At 39.8% G+C, this 23985-nt stretch overlaps 1 protein-coding gene across 1 annotated transcript in view; it reads right to left on the reverse strand.

Moving 5' to 3' along the window:
* Positions 1–3934: 3934 nt before the first annotated feature.
* The window catches only part of stat5a (signal transducer and activator of transcription 5a), a 44938-nt gene continuing 24887 nt past the window's right edge, over positions 3935–23985 (reverse strand). The window contains exons 2-19 of the mRNA XM_079367165.1: positions 18149–18286; positions 16698–16854; positions 15348–15437; positions 13777–13951; positions 12969–13099; positions 12701–12852; positions 12203–12358; positions 10738–10917; positions 9846–9933; positions 9157–9279; positions 8740–8832; positions 8227–8433; positions 7433–7527; positions 6940–7082; positions 6560–6715; positions 6410–6461; positions 5889–5999; positions 3935–5752 (exon numbers count right to left, since the gene is read on the reverse strand). Coding sequence (XP_079223291.1) covers positions 5629–5752; positions 5889–5999; positions 6410–6461; positions 6560–6715; positions 6940–7082; positions 7433–7527; positions 8227–8433; positions 8740–8832; positions 9157–9279; positions 9846–9933; positions 10738–10917; positions 12203–12358; positions 12701–12852; positions 12969–13099; positions 13777–13951; positions 15348–15437; positions 16698–16854; positions 18149–18276 — 2361 coding nt within the window. The 5' untranslated portion in view covers positions 18277–18286 and the 3' untranslated portion in view covers positions 3935–5628. The remainder of the gene's footprint in view (positions 5753–5888; positions 6000–6409; positions 6462–6559; positions 6716–6939; positions 7083–7432; positions 7528–8226; positions 8434–8739; positions 8833–9156; positions 9280–9845; positions 9934–10737; positions 10918–12202; positions 12359–12700; positions 12853–12968; positions 13100–13776; positions 13952–15347; positions 15438–16697; positions 16855–18148; positions 18287–23985) is intronic.

Genomic DNA, 23985 nt, shown 5'->3' on the forward strand with positions numbered 1-23985 from the left:
GAGTCCACAATATATGGCCACAGCCTGGGGAAAGACAAGGGACCTCTCATTGATCAACTTGCAAATACTGCTCAGCGTGCCGTCGAGAGCAACTTTATTCCAGAATTTGCTTCAGGGATTTATATAGTATGTACACATGTTTTAAATAAATGTTAAAAAAAAAAAGATTCAGACAGCACACTGGAACTAAATAAATGAACAGTCAGGAGTGATGAAGAGAGCATAACTTGTTGTTTGTCTGAGACCTCAAATGAAAAAAAGTATACTTGAGAAAAATATTGAGATACTAAATATCAGCACCAGCTTGAGAACTGATTAGCCAATGTCATTCTATAAAAACCTTGTTGTTTTCTATTGAGGTTTGTTATCAGTATCTTCCTGAGACAGCATGTCAGCCATGTGTCAGTAAAGCATTGCTCTATACCACGACAGCAGCTGTCCATGTAACACCAATGGACTTCCAGTGCCATACCCCCAGGACTCTAATGCCTTTTTCATGCAAGCTCATTGAACAAGTTTTCAAACCCCATCCAGCGTCAGGGTTCAACCGGTCAAATGTTCAGGATTTATTAGAACACTAGATTCTTGAGGAAATCCTCATGTTTGCTGGACTTTACCCTGACACATTTAGTTTCTATTGCAGCACCAGAAACAGTTATTCATTTCGAGCTTCTAAGAAGGATAGAAATACAAGAACAAAACCACAATAACAATCTTCTCACAGCCACATGTGTGAGCTGAACATTTGAATATTGGGGAAGGGGAAGTGCCTGCTGCTTAAAGCCATGAAGCAGAGGGTGCACCTTGCTGGGCTGCCACTGCACTTCCTGTGCCAGCTCATGTGATCATCAGAGTGACAGGAACAGAAACTGTGCATTTGATCCTTCTAATAAAGGCTCTCCAAAAATGATGTAAATTAAAAGTATGCTTTTGCATGACTTAATGAGTGAAATATTTGATTATCTTTAAAATAAACAAGTGAAACCCAAACATTTGATCCTCCATTAGACATATTTTTAAATATTACAACAAAGATGATTTAGATGATTAAGTTTGATTTTATTCATATAATTCCAATTCTCCAATATGAGTAGATGCATGAATTACAGTATTGTAATTTGGGGAGCTGCAAATTAAACTATATGCGATTAAGCTTGGTATGTTTTGTGAATGCACATCACATGTACAACTCAAGTACAATTAACTCTGAGTAAAATGCATGCAGAAAGTATGGAATAAGCCAACCCACCACTAATAATTAATATCGAAATCAAAGTCAACACAAAAAGAACTTGTAAAGTAATAATATAGAAAGAATGTGCAATATATGTTTTGGTGTAAGTTAAATGGCAGAAGTCATTTACTTCTCAGTGACAATGCGTAGTTATCTGCTTGCCCTCATTTGCAACACAAAGCCACTGCCACCTTAGCATCTTTGAATGCTGGTAATATTATGATTATTATATTATTTAATCTACCTAGTCCTATACATACAATAATGCAACCCACCCAAAAACAGACAAGTGAATTTTTTTTGGTGTTTCCAGAAATGATCTGCTCCTTGTAGTCAGTGGCGGTTCTAGACTACTTTTACTGACAGGGCCAGGCTGGGGCCAATTCTGTGAAAGAGGCACAATCAACCCAGGACAAAAAGAAATAATGAAACTAACGAAACTAATTTACTCAAAAACGATTTACAGACAGCCAAGTTTTTTTTAAATGGATGCCTGGTCAGACTTGTCTTTGTTGGCCTTTTATGAAAAGATGACAGCTTTTTATCTGAATTAATAAGGACATCACATCAACCACCCAGAAGGTGGCTTGATGTGTGAACTGTTTGACTTTGCTGACCCCTAGTGGTGACAGGCCTGTCATGCCAGCCAAGTAAATGTGTTTATGTTACTATAAGAGCCTCTCCTCGAGGGATCATTTTTAGAGACTGGGGTGTCCACATCTTTATATCTATTTCCAAACCTGAGAAAACGAATCATGGTCAGAAATCACTATTTATGAAACATTTCTTTAATGACTGTATTAACAGTGAAATCCTCACTTTAGCTTTATGATAATTAAAGTAAGGCTGTTAAATTAATTTGAACTAAACTGATATACTATCAGGAATATCCCAGTGTTTACAAAGGAACAACTTAGATTTTCACATCTTTAAATCTGACTTTAAATTTGAACAAAAAGTGTCAGAGTGTGTAAGCAGACGGCCAAGTGACACTGATACACTATGTCCAGGAGAAAAAAGGAGAAACCATTAAAAAATATGCACACTGCTAAGAACAACGAATGAGTGCAGGTCTAGTATCCAAGCAACAGGTCAGCACTGACCTCTAAGAGCCCTATTCACCTGATTACCAGCTCAGCCATTCATTCATCAGTCACACATTAAAAATTAATAAACCAAACAGAACTCACCCTCAAAATCTATACTAAGTATTTTCTTTCAATTAAGATTTAGAAAATAACTTTTTTAAAGTATAACCTGATAACAGAAACAAGTTGTACTACTTTTATAGACGGCTAATTTGATTTTCTTATCACCTTTGGCAGGTCTGACACTAAAGCAATGGCATTGAAGTTACAATTTACACTATGCATGTACACGCACACTAAAATCAGTTTTGTTTGTTATGGCCACTAGATGGCAGAAGTAAGCTTATTCAAATACATTTTTTTTATCTGCGATCATAAAATTGTCAATGGGTAGGTTAATAAACTATTGATATCAAGGAGCAGTACAACTTCAAAATAAAATATAATTTGTAAAGAAACTGCATTGTAATAAATTAACTTTGTCTCTGAACATCTCTTAGATTCAAGAGTCTCTATGGATTTTAGAAGTTCAATTTTAGTTCAAGATTTAACATTGACTGAATTGAATCATACCAGATACAACACGACATGTTGACGTCATTGAAATATTTCTTGAACCATCCGGGTATAACAAGTACTTTTCAGTTAGTTTGGTTAAATATAAAAACCGGTTTCCTGTCTGTGAAAGTTTATATAAGTGTGGATGCTGTTGAAACCATAAACAAATCATCAACTTCCATTATTTCCATTATCATGATAGTTCCATTATCATAAACCATCTTTTTAAATCCTGCAAATGAAGAAATTGGAAATAAAAACAACAATACAATCTTAATTAGTAGAATTTGGATTCATAAGGATTAATCAATCACAAGTCTGGTAAAACCACCTAAATACCTACCTTGATTATGAATTTACTTTTCAGTATCATTGGGTATGTCTTTGGGGGAAGGAACAAAGTTTTCTCTTAAGGACTTTGAGAACACTTTTCATATCTCAAAGTCGTTCATTAATATCATATATAAATTATTTAATAGTACTTTTATGTCGAAAAAATAAAACCCCACTTTGCTTGGATAGAGAAAATGTGTAAAGGCATTTTAATACAGCTATGAACATAATCTGTGTATATGTTTAAGAGCAGTATGGTCAGAGCTCCAATAATCCTTTGTGTGAGGCAATTACACAAAGTGCTTTCACTCTTTATGCTCTTTTAAATTCAGGTGAGCTTGTGTGGCTCCACGTCTGTGACTCTGCTGCATCGTGATGACTGGGAGTGTTGACTGCACGCGATTACAATGAGCATTTATTTTGTAGTGACATCAATATCTTTTGCACTTCTACACGTTGAGTTAAAATTATTTATAAAACTTTATTTTCTTCTTTTTTTTTTTAACCCAACAGCTGTTTCTTGGAATAACTCCAAAGGACAAACCAAAACCACAAACATGGTACATACTGTACATTGAATAGCACACAGCGCCATCTACATCATGAAAAAATACACAGTCTACAGCGGAACAATGCTTCGAAATGATGAGTATGAAGAATATATCAAAGACTGTCCATGTGGCTTGAGATACAGAAGGAGTTGGAGGAAGAAATGAAAAGATCACAGAGGGAATATCTTTAATACTGTAATGTCTGCTGGACAAACACAAAAGAACAACATACATTTTTCTCTGATTTCCAGTTGTTTGGAATCCTCTTTCAAGCTGTACTTCTCCTGACACGAGACGTTAACCCCCTGTCTAAACTAACGAGGTTATAGTATGCAAGTCCTCAACAGTGTCATGCATAGGGCTTACAATTGATAGGGGAGTGCCAGAGAAACAATGATAAAATAGAATTATGATAGTGAAAATAAAATTCATATATTCTGTATAGATAGATCTTTTTCTATTTGGTTTTTACATTGGCGAAGCAAAGCAATTCATTCCTGAGGTGCAAGACTATTGTTGGCAACATTTTTTTTTTGTTTTTCAATTCAAACGTGTTTTTCTGTTTCCTAGCAGAGATCAGGGTTATAGTTTCAAGCTTTTCTATCAGACTAATGTATCCATTATCTTGTTTGTGTCACAAAAAAAGGGACACACAGTGAAAACTAGTCTTGAAACAAAAATCAAATGTGTTGTCTTAGTATCCTTGAGCTCTAAATGTGTCCCAGTGGCAGGTAGTTCTGTTCAAGGACCTAACGTGTGAACTTGTGTATGTACATCTCGCTACTTTTGCTGCTGGTGCGGTCATGTTATCACACAAGAGACTTTCACCGCAGTGTCATGGCACAGCTACAAAGACAAGTGGACGGATGGGAAGAAAAGTAAGGAGGAAGCATCATGCGTCTTGACTTCATTAGGAAAGTGGTTTCCATCGTAAAACAGTGAAACTTAGCCAGTATCTTCTTCACAGAGGTTTACACGTAATACAAAAAAAAAAAAAAAAAAGACTGTACCTTGGATGTGAGCATGGTGCAGAAACAACAAGCGAACCAATAGTAACACTGACTGTCAGTAGGATAATGCGAGGTAGCACTGATGAGGGGAACGGAGGGACCTGAGAGGAAAAGCGGGCAGCGCTGGGTAAATGCTTGGATTTGCATTTCTGTGTGCAGACAGAAGACAAATAGCCCTGTGAGAGAGAGAGGGAGGTGCATAAGCCCCCTGGCTGGGTTATTATAGCTGGTGAACAAATCAGACAAAACAGATTGTACACTAGTACACGTGCTGATGAAGAGAGTTGCAGAAAGAGTCACTCCGCCTTTAGGTTAGTGTGTATGAATTTTGAGAACCGTAACTTTTCAGAGCAGTAAATATGAAAATGTAAATAAGAGCAAAACGAAACTCCTCAGTTAAGTTCCTTTTCTTTGTCGGAGGGTGCGCTCAATGTAACGTTTGAAATACTGAAAACCCATTTACAAAGAAGAAAAATAAAATGAAAACATTCAAATGTTTAAATGGCTGCATACAGAATCTCTTTTTTGATCTTTCTGGAAATGTATGCACAATGTGAATGAACGATACCTTTTATTTTCTTTTTTGTAATACTGTAACAATGTACGTTTTGCATTATACCTAGTCTGTTTTACAAACACTAAAAGACACAAAGAAAAACTATGACAAGTTACTGACATGCATGCTGTCATGCTGGAAATAAAATAAAATCACAAACATTATTAACATATCACATTATAGCTATCTGACAAAAGAGAGAAATGAATGGAATTAAACCATGTAAAATGTCAATATGAGCAGGGCGAATGAGGAGGCGGGGTATGTCTGGTGCTGTCACTGATTAAAAGTTCAAGGGTCAGGACTGCTGGCCACCCCACTGGCTCTCTACAGGCCGTCGCAAGAGCTCCTCTACGTGCCTCGCCACGTCCATGGTGTCGTCCAGGTCGAAGTCTCCTTCTGCGTCTAACATTGAGTCACTCCTGCCACAGAGAGGACATGCTCAGGAGTCACACTACAACGCAGCATGAGTAACAAGACACTCTTCACAAAAAACACATGTTCATACACACATTCCCAAACTAACAACACGTTTGTTTAAAGGACTTGTTGACTTACATAGGTTGATATATGTTGTAAGTATGAGGGTGATTGACAGGTGCTGGTGAGGCGCCTTGATCCATATAGGTTTGATTCCCACTTGCCGGGTCTGGATTGGCTGTAGTAAACCTGCACATAGAGGAACACACATACCCAGTATAAAAGCCCGAGTCTATATGCAGCAGTTGCCTAAGCAACTAGCCTCAGCGTGTTTCCCAGGCCTCACTGCATCATTACGGCCATTCTCTTTACTGCGAGAGGACCAGCCGTGGAGACAGGCAGGGAGCGGGTCCTTCTAACTAACAAGCCTAACTCTAATGATGAGTGGGAGACAAGTTCACTCAGGAACCTTGGCCATCCTTAATTGGCCTCCTCCAACAGTACCAGATAACTAATAGCTGATCTGAATTCAGGCTCCAATATTTGGTGATTAACTCTAAATGTTGCCATGGGGGAAAACGGGTGGGTGGACAGCATGAAAGAAAGAAAGGAGAGACAGAAAATAAAAATAAGGTGAAAAAGGGAAGCTTTATACTTACTCGGGCACCACTTGTTTTATTTGTGGCTTCACGTATCCATCCACTGCTTTGGCTGTAAAACACAAAAGGAATGGGAAGGACAGCTCAATGGCTTTGTCAAACAGATATTAAGACATCAGATGATTTTGAAAAAGCGACAAGCTTGCTCACAAAGTGGTGGGGTGTAATATTTGGAGAAAACCTCATCCTTTGCTCGGTCGGGGTAGAGGAAGAGGAGGTGATTGAGATCGCTGATGCGGTCAGACAGAGAGCGAATGGAGAAGTCTTTGGTTGTGTAGGGCATAAGGTTCCAGACCATTCTTTCACCTGAGACGCAGCGTTACACAACAATTAAAACAAGGCGGCGAATTACACGTCAACTTTTTGCAAAACACTTGATATCCTCTTGATGTTGGAAATCAAGTCATTCTGTTTATAAAGCTGCTGATAAGTAGCAGGAACAGAGATTTTTCTGATCATTAAATACCATAATCCTAACGATAGAAATATTATCTTTAATATCTTTGCTGTGACTGGGATTGGGGTTTTACCTGCTTTGTTAGGATTTTCTGCCACCCAGGCAATTGTAATGCCTCCAATCTCAGAGTCGCTGAAGCGCAGGAGAAAAGTACCATTGGGTTTGGACATCAGCATGTCCTGAGCCTGTTGCTTGTTCACAAAGCCCAATATGGCTCTATATAGCAGGGAAACATATAAAGGGGATAACAACTGTTAAGTGCATTCACTGCCCATATATCTCCTTCATTACAATCCTATTTTACTGTCAGGAGCAGTTCCAGCTCGTCAGGTTGCCATGGAAAAACATAAAACTGAACCGCTGCCTGAGTTCTTAACATTGACAAAATTAGGACAAGTAAAACATTTCCTCTCTTAGAACATGCAGTCCTGCTGCTCGTTTGAAAAAAAAAAAAAAAAAAAAGAAAGAAAGAAAAAAAAAAAGCAGTTTATTATCTTTATATTATGACCATTTTTTCATCTGGAGGTTGAAGCCGACCAGAAACCTGAGTTGCTGCAGATTCTTACCCATCATTCCAGTGTGGTTTGAGATGCTTTTTTGTGAGTTCCATCACGCCATCAAACCATTGCCAAAATGTGAAGTTCCTCCCTGGCAAGCTTTCCTGTAAGCAAAGGGTTTAAGAGAGAAGGTTTTTGAATAAGAATGCAGGACTAAAATAGATATGCACATTTTTCAACATCCAGTCTGTAAGAACAGACAACAACACATCCTTCCCCTGTTTGTTTAGGATTTAACAAACTGTGCAACTGCACGTGTATACATTATAGTGTGTGTGTGTGTGTGTGTGTGTGTGTGTGTGTGTGTGGGTGGGGGGGTTGGAATTGTCTGTATGTGTGCTTTATGGAGCATCCTGTAAAGTGGCTGATGTTCCTGTAATCTAATGAGACTGATGGTGCGCTGTGAATGTGAGTGTGTTCTCTCCCATCACCAGCTGCTTTGAGCCAGAAAAAGAGGCCTCCAGCCTTTCACTGTGTGGACAAACAGGCACATTAAGATGAAGACCTGGCCACCAATGATGCGCTCTGACTCAAGTCGACTACAGAAAAGGGCTGCAGGGACTCAGCAAATGGAGCACGAAATAGCTCTCTGTATGAATAACCAATAGTAAATGATTCCATAGAGAAGAAGCATGTTGCTCAAATGGATTACAGAAATAGGCCTGCAGGCATTTTAAAGGTGCAGAGACTAAAACCTTTTATACATTCATGTATTAGTTACCAAAGATGACAGATAATTATTTTACACTTTACATAAGCTGCATTAGTATTCAAAGACACAAGGAAAGAGACTTGGTTCTGACCCGATTAAACTGTGACCAAGTCATAGTCATGTTACGGTAGTCTTCAGGGTTGTTGCTCGAGCTGCTGAAGGCCTTTTGAGCCAGGAAGACCAGGTTTTCCTCAGACAAGCCTCTGTTACTCTGCACTTCTGCTTTGTACTTCATGTTAATGGCATCACACAGCTGAGGCCACAGCACCTTGTCCGGCACCAGGAAAGGCACCCGTCCCTGTAGACGCAGGGGAGACGGCACAGGATTGACACGAGCTTTTAGTACATGCGCAAGATGTCAGCACGCTGCAAACTGTGGTCATGGGTTAAATATGTAAACATCAGCACAAAACAAAGCTAGCAAAGCGTATCTAAAAGGGAAGCATTATTCTTAAATTGCATCTTATTTTTTTTAGGAATTTTGTTTTCTGGAAAAAAAAAAAAGATCAATAACTTAATTTAATAGTAATTAATGTAATTAACAAAACGCCTAGTTTCTGAAACTGAATTGAAAACATGGACACACTCTGAAACATTTACTTACTGGCTCTGCAAAAGCGTTGTCCCACAATACAGTAGCGGTGGCATTATTGTCTTGGCTTCCATGAACTATCACTACCACAGGGAGTGATAACGTCTATTTAGAAAGAAGAAGAACTATTAGCGAAAAGAACAGGGAATCACAACATGACCTCCATAGTATAATTATAAATATATATATGGTAAAAAGGGCTTTTGAAACATCATTGAACCACTGGGAAGTAGAATGAGAAGATATAAGAATAAGCTGATGTGCAGAGAGCCTCACTGTGTGTGGGGGAGTGGATGCTTCATTTTCAATGACTAACGTGAAAGAATGAACAGATTCGTGCTTTTGTATGAAGAAGAATGAATTGTGTCTCTATTGGGTCAAGGCTAATGGGAGTCTTTTCTTCTACATTGTTCGTCTGCACCCTCTCACCTTCACTTGAAAGACGAGCTCATTGCCTCCGACACTAAACTGGGACTCAAACAGAATGGTGAACTTCTCTTCTGTGACAGATTCTGCTCCACGCCTGTCCGATCGCTTGATCCTCTTCAAAGACTGCATAAAAAATAAGTGTTGTAAGAACGAGGGGAGGGGGGGGGGGAACAAAACGTGACTTCCTGTAAACATGCACACATCACATAAACAGTACATGCACCCATAATTTACACAGGCTACATGGCAAACATGTAAATTATCCATGGAAGTATCTGGGGAAATTTGCTTACAACATGTGTGATGTAAAAAGAAGCTGACTGATCCTCCAAATTAAACTGTGTCCAAGGGTTTGTGCAGTACGTGCTCTACTGTAACTCCCACACTGCAGAGCCATTACGCAATAACAATGGATGCTTTAGTGCAGCTCAACACTTGCTTGTCTAACTAAATGGTCTTTCAAAATGATATCAATTTATTCTTGCAATTGAAGAAAACTAAATATACTTTGTTTGAAGCATAGCTGTTTGTTTTTAACAAAGGCGCTGTGGACTTCTGTTCAAAGGCTGGACATAGCGATCAAATACATCTCACAAAATTGCCTGTCTTAAGAGCAATATACTGTACAGTATATTTTGGCGGGCCCTTGTATCACAGGATACATATCGACAATGAGATATCAAGCTCACCATGTTCCTGAAGTGTGCGCTGAGAGTGCCTGTAGTCTGGTGGTACTCCATCACACAATTATTGTTGAGAATTTCTCCGCTGCTGTCACTGAATATGAGAGACAATCAAGAATGGAGTCAATTAGTCATAACGTCTTCTGTGAGCGACTTCAGTTCTGAGAATCAAACTCTTCCTTGAACAAATTAAAATCAAAGAAGCTGAGAGGAAAAACCTGTGGCTTTTGGAATTATGTCCATTTTCTGGGTAATTACAATGAAGTGTTACACCATCATCCTCCATTTATGATCTCAACGTTAGAAAACACCACACAGATGGGATTGGCCTGTGGATTGGGTGCAATACTAAGTGGTTTGTTTGAGGAAAAGCAGATGCTGTCCTGGCTGAGCTGTTGAATGGCTAACCCGTTCAACCAGTCGCTGCCTGGCTGACCTACAGTCTTGGAAGGTTTCTGTTAGTCAAGAGGAATGTGGACTGAGGTGGTGGAACAGGCTAAATGTGGATTCAGCATCCACTCCAAAGATTCCTCTGGGGCATTGTTCAAGTTCCAGACATGTCTCTGTGGTGAGGTCTGGAGACACACTATGGCCTGAGTTCCTCTTGGGATCCACTATTCCCTGCAGAAAACTGAGAATCCCTATCTAAATGGCGCCACGGGGGCTCATCACTGTCCCCACTAAAGAGAGTAGGGATCCCAAAAAATGTGTTATACATGGGAGAGGAACAAACAGGGTAACTTGTTGTTGTTACACTGTGAAGCTCTAATATATGCAACTTCTTAAAACATGAGATTTTAACACGTTTTTTTCAATAATTGATTTAACACATACTACGTTGTAAAAATTATCAGAGAGGAAAGGGATGAGATGGGGGAAAAAAAGGCATTGGACTTACTTCCTTGTGTTCTCGTTCTTCAGCAAGGCCTTTGCTTGCTGTTCACTAATGATGGTCGCTTTGACCTGAGGAGGGTTCATGTGAACATTTAATTTACCCCCCACTAGAAGGCGCACTGTAGCGGCAAACTTGGTTTGGGTTTTTAGAACCTGTGGAGGCTGCTTCTCAATGATGAAGGTGCTGTGGAGTAAAGGAGAGAGAAGAATTAAAGCAGAACAAAGCTCTGGTGAATATTTGTTTGTGTGAAGTGCATACATTACTATTTTATTTTATGTATTGCTGTACCAGAGTTGGCATACTTATGAAACTAGAAAAGGCAGACTAAAAAGTGTGTAAAGTTTAGCTTTATAGGCTTACAGACTTGACAACATTAGTTTTTATTAACTAACCTTAGCTGTAAGCCTCTATACTAATGGAAGGTAATAGTAAAGTAATAACTGTTAGGTTAAAAACAGAACCGTCAATGACTTTCTTCTGACAATGTTGCTCTGATTCTAAACAAGGAGAAATGCTTCAGGGGACTTCCTAGACATTAGTCAATTATAAGTCTATGGATGTATTGTGCATAATAGCAGTGCATTACTGCCTGAGCTCAGGCATGTCTGGGGCCAACCAGGAATCCAATTATGCACCCATAAATGTTATGGGTCCCTGCAGGGACAATCTTAAAGGAGAGGGAAGAAAATGTAGTAAAAAACTTCAGATCAACCGAGAATGCGAAGACAACAAAAACACTGAAGCCAGTTGATCAATGACACAAAATCAAAGAATGCAACAGGCTAAATATGTGTTCCACTGTCTCTGACGTTTGCTGCTGTGAACTTTATTTTCATTTTTAATTTCCTTACTTTAGCAGATGTCTCTCATAAAGTAAACTACATTAAGAAAACACAAACATACTCAGAAAAAGCCCCATTTTTTGAACATAATACAGTATAGCTCGTACATGACGTTATGAAAGGATTCACTGAATGTCAGAGTTATTGACTTTGAGCAACAGATAATGTCAACCACAGGTTGTGTAAGCAGAAGTTGCTTATGTAAAGGTCAACATTAGGTGCACAAAAGGACAGTGGCTCAATGTTCATAGCACAACCAACACTTGCTGATACTGAAAATCCCTTATTGACTTTACATTGCTTTACATGAGTATCCTTAAACCAGATTTGTTTAGCCAATTACAAGAAGTAGAAGTTCGGGGCCTGAATCATGCTTTGTTTTCGAAATGAGGCATTGTCTAGAAAAAGTAGGAGTAAGTTGTTAAGATTCAACAGGTGCAGGTCAAAAGGTCAATGTTGTTGTTATAGTCCCAGAACTTGGCCAAGTTGCACTAATTCTTGTAGAAATTGCTCTTCACAGGTCCCTTGCAACACAGCAGCCAAGTGTGAAGTCAATCGGATGATTCGCAGACACTTTACCTTCTTTAAATGGAGACACATAACTCTTTACACAAACACACACACACCTTGTGACCAATGCTGAGATGATATCTGTGATGGTGCTGTTTAGTTCGTTGAGGAGCTCTTCAATGGGTCCGGGAATGGGTAACTGTTGTCTCAGGTGCTCAGCCCTCCGAATCTGCTGCCTGTTTTGCCAGATTGTTTCAGCCAGCTTCTCACACCTGACACACGCACACACATTCAGCCCCACAGAAAAAGCATGAAGTGAGAATCACTGTAAGCTTAGGCATACACATGGCTAGTTATGTTTAGTTTTTTTTTTTTTTTTTTTAGCAAACAGCATCATTCAAAGGATCTAGAAAATGTATGAAGGGGAATAGCTTTTTTTAGCCGTTCTGAAAATGAAGGAGTGAAGCGCTACATGCATATTCCTTTAAATAGGAGCAATAAACCTTGGAAATAAACCCAGCGGTAGTCAATTGTAAGCTTGTAAATCAGTGACCCCTTGCCTTTTGTGGGAGTCTAGTGGCTGCGATCTTAGTGGGAGGTGGAGGAGAACTCACCAGGACTGCAGGATGTCCAGGCCTCCCTCTGGCGGGCCCCCGTTGCCTGCCAGCTGTTGCCGTCTCTTCCACTGGATCAGTTCATCATCCAGAATGATGGTCTGCTGTTTCCTTAGCAGCTGCAATGTTTTCTGGTGCTTCTCTGCCAGGTCCTACGTGTCAACAGAACAATGGACGTTTACTTTTCAAGCCCATATTATTATTTTACTTAAACAAGAAACACATCAAGTATACATCTAAAGCTAAGAGGTTTATGGTCATGTCTAACCAGTCTGTATTTCTGTAGTGTGTTGGCCTCTCTGGTCAGCCATGCCTCCACCGTGGCTCTCTTGCTGAGGAGAGCAGGCTCCCGGAGCTGTCGGTCAGCAGGGGGAAGTGTGGCTAGACTGGTCAGCTGAGCTGAGCATGGGTGGGGTTGTTGACATCCAAAGGGGGGGAGGGGTGGGGATGAGTTAGGGTAAAAAGGAGAAATAAGGGAGACAAGGTAAAAAAAACCTTTCTGACACGTGCCCATAGATTTCGCATGACCTCAGTGGCATAATGATTTACTCAAGAAGTTCTTTTTCTAGCCTAGCGCAGACGCTGTCAAAGCTGGGTGTCACTTTCTGAATGTCGCAGCACAAACGCAAAGGTTACTGGAGGCTGGAGGTTTTTTGTTTTGCTAATCTGCAAAATTAAGCACATTTGGGATCAATGTGAATAAAACGTTGACACATTCTATATTTAAACCTTGCTTTAAACATTATCCAGGGGTAGAATAAGAGCTTCACACCATATAAATCAATTACAGCTTCAATAAATTGTCATTTAATCAATTATTTTCTGATAAATTCCTTATTTTGAAAAAGTGAAAACTGTTGAATATACTTTTTTTTTTACCTCTATCTTGCAGTTCAAAATGTCATAATTTCTCACTTGGAATTGATGAATCCGAAAGCCAGTAACTCTGCACATGTGAAAATGACTACTTGGAAAGCATGATAAATGACTCTGATTGATATTTGTTTATATAATGCTGCTCTGTCTCCTTGTTCCTGCTTCACAGCTTTCACAAGATTCAGGCTCTGTGCTCTCACCCTGGATGCGGAGGCTCTCCTGGTACTGGATAATGAAGTACTCCTGGTTGTGCTGAAGCTTGCGCAAATCATTCTCAGTGTCCTGGGTCAGCAGGCGGAGCTCCTCGAAAGCTTGGTTGATCTGCTGGTATTTCTGAGACATGCTGTCCATCATCCCACCCACCGGAGAGTTCGACTGTAAATAACAAACTCCGATTGAGTGACAGGCGCATCCAGAGAGGAAGAGGAAACAGTGATTGGAGCACAACATGGGTAAGATTGGTCTCTCAATGAATTGTTTATGATAGTTGTTAGAGTAAATAGCTGGACATTGCTGAGTTAGTAGAGAGAGCAGGGATACAAATCTGTGCTGGATGATGAATTTGGCATTAAGGTTGTCCGTCTATAAAATTCCTTGTGTGCATAAACCATGTGATGGCACAAATTCACACAGAGAAGACTCAAAAAATTAATTTGCTTATCATACTCAGGGCAGACCGCGTGATCATTAAATCATCTGATAGCCGGCACTATGGTTCCTAAAGGTTCTTACTTAACAGGAAGAAATCAATTAGTCCAAATATGCACTCCACTAATAGAAAAGGCATGTTATGACTAGAAATCAATTCACCCCAGGAGTTGCTGAGACTCACATGTTACGCTCGGCTGGCTGTATGTTTTTATAGCTCAGTACCTGTTATAAACCATGAACTATCTGACTTCTTTTTCAACTCCCTACATAGCACACTGTTGCGATGGAGAAATACAAAAGGCTTACTATAAGGGAATTAGTCAAAATAAGGCAATCATACATCATGACTGTCTATTAGATTTATTTGTAAAAAAAAACCAAAAAAAAAAACCTCTACATGCTTTGGAAATGAGAAGTACAGGGGAAAATGTATACAACATAAACCAATCAAAAAATGTTTGCAGCAAACTAAGGACAAACGTTCCTGCACTAATACTTAACCGTAAAGTGCATGCATCTTTCCTGTATCTACTTAACAAGTATTTTACATTAGCTTTATGATGGATTATGTGTGTTGCTTCCCAACATCAAGACTCATTTCAACCAAAAAGACGCAAAGTAAAGACAACTTCTTTCATCGCTAAGGATTCCACAAGACCTCAAATTACAACTACTTTTTCAAAGCTGTATTCACAGACGAGCAAAGTGTAATGTTAATTATTTACATTGAATACTTTTTTATTCCGTTTTAACTAGAATGATCTGAGAGCTAGGTTTCTTCACAAATGATATGAGGTTCCGTTTCCTTTGCATAGTAGACGGCGGTTGAGACGTCCTTCAGAGGGCTACTTTTTCTTTCATACTAGTTTATTTCTAAGCCTTTGCTTTTCATTCACACTTTGTAAAGCAGTTAAAACAGAAAGTCTTTCATAACAGACCTTTCTGACACAAAATATGTGCTGCAACTTGAGATGCATTAACTTTTGCCCTCCTCTCTTTGTGCTCGTCGGCGTATGCCTACAACTCTGCAAGGTTAAATTCAGCGGGTATGTCATCGTGGAGGGGAATAAGCACAAGTACGTTTGCAGGCTTTACCATTTGTTTTTCACAGCACACTTACATTGGTCGCCTCTCTGACGAGCCTCTGCTCCGTGTAGAGAATGTGTTTGATGCACCGGACCAACTCCAGAGGACAGCGGTCATACGTGCTCTGAAAGACAAGAAGCACATATGCTTTGTTAAGGCTCGTTAGCGCCTGATGAGCTGAGCGGCCGCTGAACACAGGACTCAGCAATTAAACTGCCTCAAGGAAGCTAGCTAAGTTCTGGAGCCAACCCCGAAGACACTCTGAGCGCCATTAGATGAGCCTAATGAGACCCATCTCTGGAGCACGGCACTCACTTATGCAGACAAGAGTCTTTAGCATACATGCAAACTGTCCCACACATAAGTGCCATAGCTGAGCAATTTATGTGTTACAGTTAAGCAGAATGTAATTGCATTTATATTTAAAATCATGATTTGGTAATCAATCAGGGGGGCACTTTCTGTATTAAAATTGGGCTGTAAGTCTGTCTGTGATACTAGTTAAAGTAGTACACAGCCAGAAGTTCTTTTAGCCAGGTGAATTTCTGAGGTCGCACACTGAGATCAGAAAAAGCGCACAGGATGTCAACAGTATTATTCTGCCTTTGAGTAAGAAAAGTAATGAAAGGATACAAAAATGAGGGTGCCCAAATTGTCATAGAAGGGAAACAAAGTGGTAGGCATTTTGAGTTGCTGTTTGATATTTGCACAACCTTTTGTGGGGAGAAGACAAACAGAGGAACGGATCTGCGAGCTGGGATGGTTCCCAAGGCACTAAGTAGCTGTCCTCTTGTTTTCCTCAAATTGATACAACCTGTTGTGAAACATTTCCTCCCAGTAGGGCTCTTTCTGACAACTTTGCCACGAGAAGATTTTGAGTTAACCGGTTCCTGTACATTTTCCATCTTCTAGTCATTTTCACACTGTAAACTGACAATGAGCTTTTTCTAAAACATGGACTAAGCAGGTGACATACAGAGTTTTATGACGTCTACAAAAAAACAGTTTTTTTGCCTTATTTAAAAATGAGAAGTTACTTAATCTTTAATTCAAAGATGGAGCGTTGAGGCTCTTCCAGTAACCTCGGGATCAAGCTTCAAATGTTCTATGACCTGGATGGCTGAGAACCTACACAGACATCTTACTCAATGTTAGAGTAAGAAAAAACAAGACAGCACTATGGTTCCTAATGGTTCTTACTTCATGGTCAACCTGATATGGCCCCCTGTATTGCCCCCTCTTCAATCAATCATTCCATCTTTATTTGTATAGCAAACTCAATGCCTCTCATGATAAACATATCCAGAAGATGTAAGATACTGTATATTTCTTGGATTGCAATGCTCTTCCTATCTGAAGTAGAGTATGTTTTCAAAAGACTCACCTTTAGCTGGCTGGCATAGTGTCCCAGTTTGATTTTAAGTAAGAAACCATCCTCTCCAACTTGGTGATCAGCCTTGTTCTGAAGCTCCTGGATCAGACTATCAAGCAGTCGCTTGGCTTTGAACTCCTCCTGCGGGTTCTCCAGGTCTATGGCATCCCTAACAACACAAACAAATACAAACAATCTGAGAAACACCCATACATAAAGATCTCACGCTTGAAACAGCAAATACGCTAGAATTACTTTACCCTTGACAACAAGTCAAGTTTTTTTTTCATTTGAAAGGTAAAAGTAAATGCGTTGGGTTTGTAGGTAGGGGACATCTTTTCACAATGAAATGTTGTATAAGAATACTTCATCTTGTCCTGTTAGATCTTAGTGCTGCACTTGAAACCATTAAATCCTATTACAGAGACTAGAACAATGACGGCCTCAGCTATACGTATCAATAACGCCTGATGGCACCAATCAGTTACATAAACTACAAACGTGCCCAAAGGACATTATGACCTGGATAGAGAGAAATATTTTAGTTATTCAACTCAGACAAGACTGAAGTTATTGTGCTTGGTTCTAAAAACCAGGTAACCAAAATCAGCCTGTTAGGAATCTAGGAGTCCTATTTGATCAAGATATGCCTTTTAACTTAAAACACCTATTTTCACCTTCATAATATATCAAGGACCAAGCATATCCTGTCACAAAACAACGCAGAAAAAAATAGTTCACACACTTATTACCTCAAAGTTGGATTACTGTAATTCTCGCATGGTTCTATGGTAAAATCTCTAAAGACCCTTCAAGTAGTCCAAAATTCTGCAGCCCTTGCACTGACTTAGAACTAGGAAAAAAGACCACATTACTCCTGTATTGGCTTCTCTGCACTGGCTTCCTAAAAAAGACAGGATAGGTGGCATGAAAATCAATTACAGGAGGAACGTACTAACAGAAACCAGCTTCTCTGTAAGTGTTTTTAACTGCTGAGCATGTGATTGTCAGTAGACCCTTTTTGCTTTAGCAGAACTAACAGGTAAAGGCGAGGAAAGCAAAGGAAGACATTTCACTAATTGATAGGGAAGGGCATTGTTCCATGAAATAGTTGATGACATTTTTAAAAAAGCCAGATATAACAAAATACCTTTCAGGTGTCACTGTGAAATCACTTTTACAGGCTTAATAATCAAAGAAGGTTTCATCAGGACAAAGGAGTTCTCCAGAAAAAGGGACGAGTGGATGGAGAAAAATGATGGTATGACGTTCTTTGGGTTGTATCGACCAATGAAAGTAAAGTCCAACATAATACCAGCGTGAAGTCATAAAAAGGGCCAAGGCAAAAGCAGCGGTGATGCAACATGCATTGATACGAACATGACACACAATTTGTGCTAGCATAAATGTTGCCATAACTGTGCACATATACATTTACAAATATGTTCAGGAGAGACACTCACCAGAGCTGGCCTTCGATCCACTGGGACAAATAATGTCGCACCTCAATGGGGAAGTGCTGCCCATACAGAGACTGCATCTGGTGGAGAGCATCTCCCTGGAGCTGCTGGGCCTGGATCCACACTGCCATCTTCAACACCCTGAAGGCAAACAAACAATATGGCGGTGAATTGTTGACTTCATGTCTCACAAACTGCCCTCAATGAAAACATATTGTTGGTTGACATAATCCCTTACTTGAGGTGGAATGCTATAACCAGTATTTGTCTTTCTTTCTTGTGTATTGCTTTTTGTGCTTTATGTGTTCTGAAAACAGAATTGTTTTTTGAGTGTGTTGAACAGCTTGTTTTGTCATTTTGACCAGGACTCCCCTGAGCGAGACAAGCATTCATTCATCCGGCTTTCAGCGATATTTGTTTGGTTATTACTTCAATCCATAAAGCATCGAAAACTCCTAACAGGTCTACTCATGGTAAAATCTTTGACGCCGACTGTCGCAAATTTGCATCAAGCCGCTTCTGCTCCAAATGCAGCCAAAATAGCATCTGTATTCCTCCACTGTCGGTTGACGCATTTTCAATACATACCTAGGAACCTTTTGCAAGCATTAGTTTGTCCAGTCCAAGACAGGGCAACATCTGTTTGATGTGCTATTTATGTGCTATTTTCAAATAAACTTTCTCAACTTAATTTAGCATCTACTCGAAAGCAGACACACATGTAAAAAAAAAACATTTCAATACTTGGAAACAAATTCAGGCGTCAAGGGGTTAATAGACTGCCGTGTAACAAAACCTCCAAGTATAACCTACAGATGTTTCTGATTTCCATCTACAATTGCAGCCCTTAGCTGTATTAGCGGAGCCTGTTGAGCATTTTTACTCTGAAGTTGTTGAAAGCTTAACAGGCTCCTCTGTTGAGCCAACAGCTCCACATTGAGGGTCACTGCTTATTGTTTTCAGTCAACACACCCCTTCACCTTCTCAAAAGTGGCACAGTCACTGTCAGTAAAACACTGAGCGATATGAGTACATGGGAAGTTTGCGGTGATTGTATGTGTGAGTGTTTGTGTGTAAATGCATCTGTGTGTTGGTAAGTGCCTGCGGTGTCAGCGGCTCTGCTTGTGTGCATCTTTTGTACAACACTGTATACGTAATTGACAGCAACAGGCCTTCACACAGCATGCTTGACGCAAAAAAAAAAAAAAAAAGGAGCAGAGAAGAAGGTTGATCTACTGTAACTCTTTCCATCCCTCTTTCACTTTCTCTCTCATTGCAGTTGTTCTTAATCAGAAAAGTGGCTTTCAAAAAAATCGTCTTCCTTTTTCATTCTTTTTCTACCTTGACTGCTGGTAACTTAACGCAAACAGAAACTGTTTCAGATTCAAGAGAATCACATGACTCACACAAGCAACATTCACTGGCCTATTTATTGATGCAATGAGCCTGCCTCTCAGACAATAAATGCTTTTGATAGAAAAAAAAATATATCCAAAAACCTTCCATTAAAAAAAGATTTCTTCTTATCTGATCATCAGGCAAAGTGTGAGAATACGTACGTCTTATAGCAATGTTGTTTAAGACCTCTGCCTGTGTGCATGCGTGCATGTTTATCTACTTCTGACTTGGTAAAATGAGCTTGGGAAGATTATTCCATTCCTAATAGTATTTGCATCTGTTAACACTAATCCTGTTAGCCTATGCTAATGCTCCTGGACTTGTATCCACCAATATGTGTCCTGAACTTCAACCTTTGACTAAACAGCCTGTTCACAGCCACTGTCTCATTATCATTCAGACTAGAGCCCTGAGCTCAGAAAGCAGCCAGCATATAAAAGCAATGTTATAATCGCCGACAGTTCACTTCTCAATAGTGCAAATGTTAAGATTCTTATATCCTGACACACAGCTTCCACGTGCTGAGATCATACACACTTTCCTACCTGAAAACCCAAGAAACACTCTGATGCACAATGCTCATCTGTTAACTTTTCTTCAGTTGAGACTAATTCAAAGCACACGACGGTGCATGCACAACAGACTCTTTCAAGACAATTAAACCCTCTTCAAACAAGTGCTGTGCACATGTTTTATCATCGAGGGCATCAGCAGCGAGCGTCAACTCTCATATCAGCTGATTGGAGCAGGCGGCAAACAGGAAGAGACCTTTTCTACCACTTTTTTTTCTGTAACACTTATTGTGAGTGCAGGGCTGTCTCTGTGCCATCCTGCATGACACCAACATGCATAGAGTCACACGGAGCACGCCAGGTGTTGAAGCTTGAAAACTTGGTGTTTGGTGTCTCGCCATATGCCGTGAGGTTGTCAGTTTGTCTCTTTGACAAGCCCGTAGGTGTTTGCCCAACAGTAGTACCTCCATTCTCCCCTCCTACAGCAGTAATGTATGAGATGTCTCTCAGCAAGTTGTTTCAGTCTGACTAACCACAACATCCAAATGCCCTTCCATGACCCCAAAATAAAACCATGACAATATAAAGGCTTTTTTTTTTCTTCTCAATTTCACTCATCTATTAACAATAAATTGAAACCGACCCTAAACTTAACAACAGAAAAATAACCCCCCTCTGGCTTACCTCTTGCCTTCAGCTGATTGTTACCATGTAACAGCAGGAAACTCTACAGAAGGAGGACCACAAGCCTGAGACAGGCAGTGATCAAGTCAGAGAGTCAAAGAGTGAGAGAGAGAGAGAGAGAGAGAGAGAGAGAGATAGAGAGAGAGAGAGAGATAGAGAGAGAGAGAGAGAGAGAGAGAGAGAGAGAGAGAGAGAGAGAGAAAGCAAAAGGAGGAAGTGAGTCAACCATGAGTGCTTCTGAGGAAGCGTTCTCCTTTTTTTTTTTCTTCACAAGGACCAGCAGAAACGAAAACTACGAGGCTGAGAGCTGAAAGAGTTCAAGGGAAAGTCCAATCACCAGAGTTGATTTTTTTCCCCCCACTCATTGAGGACAAATCAACATATGAACGATAAATGATCATCTTTACAGGCAAAGCTGAAAGATGACTTCAACAGGGTTGGAAACTTATAAAAAAAAACATTTGTAGCAAAAGTGAACACAAGACATGTAGATGCTTTCACAAAGCTGGAACTGCATAACTTTTTTTTTTCAGCTTTAAGTAATATAAAATAGTTTATATGTTGTATCATCAATACCCCTTTACCTCCCCATACTTTCCACTGTCAATTATACAGTTATCATAACATAGAAGGATTTTCTGTAAAAACACCTCGGGAACAAAACCAATCAAATGGGAAAGAAACACAAAAGCTGACAAATGATCAGACAGGAAGAGCGTTAGCAAACATCACAACCAGATTATCTACTACTTTATTCCCATGAAACATACAGTACGCGGTTCAACTATAACAGCCAAATCCCCCCCAAAAAAGAGCACAGCACCACTTTTTCAACTGCAAAACCTTTAGACACAGCAAAACACATCAGTGTCTCAACACTCCTGCAAAGCAGGGTTTTTTTTTTTAAACAAAATATGAGCAGAAAGTAAAACTGCTAACACACTTCACAAGTCCAAACGAAAAGCTGCCTGGTTATCTCAGTTTATCTTTGTATGGAATTTGACTTCTGTTTTTCGCTCATGACAAGGGCGTGTGATGCTTTTCCAAGCTGAGAGCCGGATTCACAAAATAACTCTGTGGCTTTAACTGCTAAACCTGTGCAATTCACAAAACAATGTTTTCCTCCAGGATTTATCTTGGAAGGATCCCACAATTTATGAATGGGTCTGACTGATTGAAACGATGGATCTAAAGGAAAACTTCACAATAAAGAAGACATTTTCTGTACTTTCATTCTTTTTTTTTTTTTTTTTTTTGCATCTATGCTTATTGTCACGAGATACAGAGGGTTTGACCAAATCAAGAGGTTTAAAAATGTCATGGCAGCCGTATTAAACTTTGATTTAAAGCCTGACAGAGAGCATTGACTGACTGCTCTGAAGGCGGGCTTGTTGTGTTTGACGTATCTCTCATTCCTGGTTTGACTCTGAAGCGGCAGCACAGCCAGAACCCACATGCTGGGAGAAGTCTCCAGACAAATATTTGAGCATCTTTATTTTACTGTTTGCATCTGTGTGTACTTCTTAAATTCTTCTGAAATACTGAATTGTTCGACACGTATGTTCCGTTTAACTCTCGATACCTAAATGCTCTTTTCCACTTGTAAATATCAAACAATTATTGTCTTAAAGTTGTATCTTCTTGAATTTGCTAAATACCCGTTTTGTGTCACTGTACTTAGAAGGAAGTGCAACAGGCAAGTGACTGGCTGATGATCCGAGGACAGCACGCGCCAACATCCCCCTGCATCAGTCAATTATTTTAAACCAAAACACTGCGGCGCCTGATGATGTTATGACCCTTATCAACGAAGGAGACAAAATGTCAACAGAACATAAGGACTCATCTCATGTTTATAGAGCTCAATGATTCATATGTTATTGTGATGGTCCACGAAGGGCTCCTAGGATTTAAACCGAAGTCATGGCGCACATGCCATGTTAAACTTACTGGAGAAGAATACAAGCATTCATCAGTTATTGTAGTTAAACATGCACCTCATATCAATTCTTATGGATGTGTTTCTCTTCTTATAAAAGAAGCAACAAACATAACAAATAAAACTGTCCCTAATGATGCTTGAATCTGGCGCCAGATCAGTGTTTGACTGAAAAAAAAAAAAAAAAAAAAAGAACTTCTTGTGAAGAGATTGTAGGTGGATATGTCTCTGAAGACGAGGATGGGCAAACCAAGGCACAAGATAGTCCAAAATACAATAGCCCAGTCATAAACATTTGACTGTGGATTCAACAGTCATAATTTACAGACCTTGCATAAGGTATTACAATTGTGTTACGTGTCCATTGCACTTTGCCCACTCCCTTTATTTATGAACGTACTGTAACGACACACCTTCACATACCAATTGGTAAAATTATTTGATGGGTCAGCCTTGGCTGATCCTTCAAAGATCATCAATTGCCTGCCTCTTTTGACTTTATTGCTACTCTTTTTCAACAGAAGGAAAGAGACCATGGCGCCATCCCCAAAGCCATTTCGCTCTCACACATACTTTTTGTGCTGTCTGATGGGAATTTACAGCATTTAGTCCTGCCAATATATTTGTGTGCCTGTCTTTTTCTCTTCCTTGGACACTCATCCTAAATGCTTCAGCTGAACCTAGTCCACACCATGGTAACACCAGACACATATTAAAAGAATGAATCAGTATTGGCTTCCAGATAGATAGTGATTTATTGATCCCGAGGGAAATTCAAGACAAGGTTAAGAGTTCATGAGGGGCTGATTCTACGGGGTTGATAGTCTGTTGACAATGTTGAAAAAGGTAGGTGAATTATTCTTATTCCTATTAATAATTTGCGAGGTTATAGGTGCAAAGTTTGTCTTTATAAGTCTTACAATGATCCTGGACATTTTTTTTAAGCCACCTGCGTTATACTCATCTTTAACCAGTGTGTCATTCCTCCACTGATGAAGTATTTTCTAATGGCCCCTGTTTGACTATGTGGCACACAGCGTCATAAGAGTCCACATGAAGTCCCAATCTTAATGTCATTTGGGCATGATGGCAAGCAAAATGTGTTGAAGTTCACCTCGGTGAATGAGAGGGTTGCGTCTCTACGTCTTTGCGTAGGGGACAGGTCTCTGACTGTTGTCTCGGCATACAGACCGAAAAGCAGTGTGGAGCGCGCAGCCTTCTGGGAGGGGTGCTGGATAGTGCTCAGATTGAAGACTCCATTGCTCTGTTGGTAGACTTCAACGCTCACGTGGGCAATGACAGTAAGA

Source organism: Symphodus melops (genome assembly GCF_947650265.1).
Source record: "Symphodus melops genome assembly, chromosome: 17".
Lineage (NCBI taxonomy): Eukaryota > Metazoa > Chordata > Actinopteri > Labriformes > Labridae > Symphodus > Symphodus melops.